We start from the raw sequence: 3,925 nt of genomic DNA, 5'->3' as shown, positions 1-3,925 counted from the left end.
GTTGAGCGCTGGGAGTGTGCTGCCGCATTTTCCCCCTGCTCTGTGTTTGTTTAAGAGCTTAAACTAGTTAACCCTGGCCCTCTGGAGTGCAGACGACTCCCATTCCACAAGTTACCGCTGACAGGAGGGCTTCAGCTGAGCCTCAATCTCTGGCGCCCAAGGAATTCAATTCAGTTCACAACTCTGTCTCTGGAGGGGGGCGGCAATTTAGAATACCTAAGAATGTGTTTTAGGTCTATTGTATATTGGGGACACTAGGTTATTATAACGACCTCTTTCACATTATGTTTTGTCTTAGAAGTCACTCTGGTCCTGGTGATCAAGTGAAATGTCAGTAAACAATTCGTGACCCATATCTTCTAGTTTGCTATTCCTGTCTCTCTGGTTGTATCCAGGGATTGATGGTGATGGCCAATATTTTGCATGGTGCAGCACAGGGACAAGCCCTCCTCTGGACAACATTTACATAGCTTAACACAGCTGGCTCCTCCAACCACTGGCACAAAACAAACAAGGAAGTGAGGTAGAAAAACAATCCACAGGTTACATTACCACTAAGGAGGCCTTTTAGTGTTAAACGTCAAAACAACCAGGCTCATTTTGGACATTTTAAAATAAACTTGAGGTCGACTTTATAAGCAGATTTGAATAGTACAGTAAGACGAAAAGAGGTTTGTTTTGACTGTTCTGGTCAATGGAAAAGATAAGTGTCTGAATAGAATAAATCAGATGGTACATTAGGTGTAACATGGTACATTAGGTGTAAGGTATAAGACATTGGTTAATGTAATGGCATTTTAGTCCATTTATTGATCATTTTCAATTCAAAGATCTAAAACAAAATCTTCTCAGAGAAGACATTATTTTTCTCCACTTGCAATCCACAGAGCAAAACATGTTAAGACACTTGAAATAGAAAATATCAATCACAAAGCTTGTGCACTTTGTAGAACATGGAACAATAGACCCTTATAAGCGCTGCTGAGTTGGTATGTCAAGAGCATGTGATGTTTTGGGGAGGTGTGGCCCTCAGGTGTGCTCCGCACAGCTATTACAGTCTTCAGGTAACTCAACATGAGTCATTATCACAGACACATACACCTCGGATACACATGGTGCATGTATTCTTACCTGAGCTCCTCGACTTTACTGGAATAAATAAATAAGCATTAAATAGCTTGGAAATAGCATTAGATTACTTGGAAAGGACTGCTGAATTTACAGCTCTCAAGGGACTGCTTTTTTTGGACTGAAAGACAGTGAGTTGATCATTTAAAAAAAGTACTGTAATCTGTCATTCTGTCTGTAGAATGATTGTTTGCTGGGCAGATCTCTTGTTTTGTTTATTTCCTTCCAGTCTAAAGTCTGTTTTCAAGGGCATTGTATCCTGCAGCACTTAGTGACTTTTATGTGATTGTCTTGTTTTTGGTCGGATATTTGAAACCATTCCATGATGACGCCAGTGGTCAAACTGGAGAAAGACTCTCCATCGGAGATCTCCTTGCCTGCCTCCGACCCTCCTCCACCTCCTCAGACCGATGAGCAGCCGCGTGCGGGTCGACGGAGGAAGAGACCTCTCCAACGAGGTAAACCCCCCTACAGCTACATCGCTCTCATCTCCATGTCCATCGCCAACTCCCCCGACCGCAAGCTGACCCTGGGAGGCATCTACAAGTTCATCACAGAGCGCTTCCCGTTCTACAGGGACAACTCCAAGAAGTGGCAGAATTCCATTCGCCACAACCTAACTCTCAACGACTGCTTTATCAAGATCCCCAGAGAACCAGGGCGGCCAGGAAAAGGCAACTATTGGGCCCTTGACCCCAACGCCGAGGACATGTTTGAGAGCGGCAGTTTCCTGAGGCGCAGGAAAAGGTTCAAGCGCTGCGACTTCACCACATACGCTGCATATGTCCATGAATCACCCGTTTTCACCCCTGTGCACATTGCTGCCGCCCGCTCAGCAGCCTATGCCAACTCTGTGTACCCGAATGTCACGGTCAGCTCTACCTACACTCAACAGCTGCCGCCCTCTGCCTACTACCACCCGTCTCCATCGCCTCCGGGCTTTGGTCCCGGACAGCCCCACATGTTTAGCATCAACACCCTCATAGGGCATTCGGCTCCATCCAATGTTCTAGGGAGTGGAGGTCAGGGAGCGGAGGCAATGCCGCAGCCTGGCCGGAACTTCAGTCCAGAGGGAGGTCCACCTGTATCAAGCCCGTGTAGCCTCGGAGGAACTCCAGGTTTCCAGAGCCAGGCTTGCGGAGGGGCAATGCTTTCCCGCTCCTCTGCCCCCCATGTTGGGTTTGCCTACTCTGGGTCAAATGGACACCCACACCACCATCACCACCATCACGTGAGCCAGGGCTCCTATGGACAGCCAGGCCACGGCCAGGGGTACGGAATGACCGGACGTCTCCATTCCTCACCCCCAGGTTCCGCAGAGACAGCAGAACATTATGGCCGGGTTTCCCCAGCCCAGCTCGCTTCTTTCTCTCAATACAATGGAGCCACGAGTCACATCAGTCACAACACAGGCAGTTACTTACGGCACCCCTCATACCCAGGGAATATGGAAAGGTTTGTGTCTGCTATCTAAGCTATCTAACCCCTGAGTGTGGAGAGAGGGGGGAGTGTGGGTACGATTTTGTTTTGGCCATTTCTTGCAATGTTGCTGAGATGTCAGAGACTACAGTGAATGGACCAGTCAGTCCTGGACACCGCTGTTGCAGTGATGTCTCTTCTTTTGTCTTTGCTCTTTACATGATTAGGTAAAAAAAAAAAAAAAAAAAGAGTTATCCAGCTGTAATGGTAATGTAATCTGCATCAATAATATAATGGACTGCAAGACAAACATATTAGTAAATATCCATGCTAAATGTACATTCACCTTATACTGTATATAAAAGGTTTCAATGTGTTTTATTGCCACGTGCACTTCTAATACGGATGTAGCAACATTGCAGAAAGCGAATTAATAGACAAATGGTGATTTACAAAGCACGAGATTCACACAATGTCCTCTTTGCTTGTGCACAATGTAATTCTACATTATAGAGTTCAAACTGTTAGTATAAATTATTATCTTATGTTTATAGGCCATTTGATGATTGATTTCTTTTATTACTGTATTGCACGTTTTTCTTTTTTTTGCTGGCAAATGGTAAAATCTTCTTCGTCTTCTTTGGAAATAAATGCAGAATTATGGAATGAATTTGTCATGCAAGTTTTAAGCATTTTAATTTATTGAAGCATTAATGCTATTAGACATACATGTGGCTGTGCTAAAATGAAATAAAAACTTGTTTTATTTGTATAAAACTATTGTCTTTCCATTTGAAATATCAAATATCCCTCTTCGCAATTATCAACAATTCAAGAACAAATACTAATAATTTCCTATAATAGCACCCATGCACACTATCAAACGTGGATGTTGTTTGTCAATAGGTTTACAAAAATCTGATTTAACTCCAAGACAAATTCTCCAAAACAACAAACACCCCCCCCCTCCCACTCAATTCCTTCCCTTTTGTGTCATTCTTCCCATTTTCTACTCATCTGTTTCAGCTCAGCTGCTTCTGAAGTGCCGTCTGGAGCCACCCTGAGCGGCCTTCAGTTATCATGTCCAGACATCGACACAGACACTTAAGCTGCAACTCCTCTAGCTCACACACATTGTTACCCCAAGTAGGACAGACACATGGTAAAAACTGACATTTCCATCGCCCCTCTCAATTAATTTCAAGCTGAGGGGAGCAGAAATAATTGAATGAAATAACAAATTAATTTCTGTCCACTCAATGTAAGTAGATGAGTCTAATTTAGTCTATGCACTATGCAGTCTAATCGCCTTGGAACCTGATAGTTAAACTTGTGAAGCGTAGTAATGTGTGAGGCTTTTTACCAAACACAAGAAGTC

At 43.9% G+C, this 3,925-nt stretch overlaps 1 protein-coding gene across 1 annotated transcript; it reads left to right on the top strand.

Annotated features, from left to right (window-relative positions):
• Positions 1–1,060: 1,060 nt before the first annotated feature.
• On the top strand, positions 1,061–3,271 carry foxe1 (forkhead box E1). The gene has a single exon (XM_080760110.1). It carries the CDS (start codon positions 1,451–1,453, stop codon positions 2,600–2,602), a length of 1,152 nt encoding a protein of 383 aa, XP_080616236.1. The 5' UTR covers positions 1,061–1,450; the 3' UTR covers positions 2,603–3,271.
• Positions 3,272–3,925: the final 654 nt, after the last annotated feature.

The sequence above is a fragment of the Protomyctophum bolini genome, assembly GCF_963924005.1.
Source record: "Protomyctophum bolini genome assembly, chromosome: 3".
Classification (NCBI taxonomy): domain Eukaryota; kingdom Metazoa; phylum Chordata; class Actinopteri; order Myctophiformes; family Myctophidae; genus Protomyctophum; species Protomyctophum bolini.
Note: the sequence above shows the minus strand (reverse complement) of the source record. Positions and strands in the feature narration are given on the sequence as shown.

Coding starts and splice junctions, on each gene's coding strand:
- foxe1 (XM_080760110.1), top strand. CDS start 1,451: ATGATGACGCCAGTGGTCAAACTGGAGAAAGACTCTCCATCGGAGATC.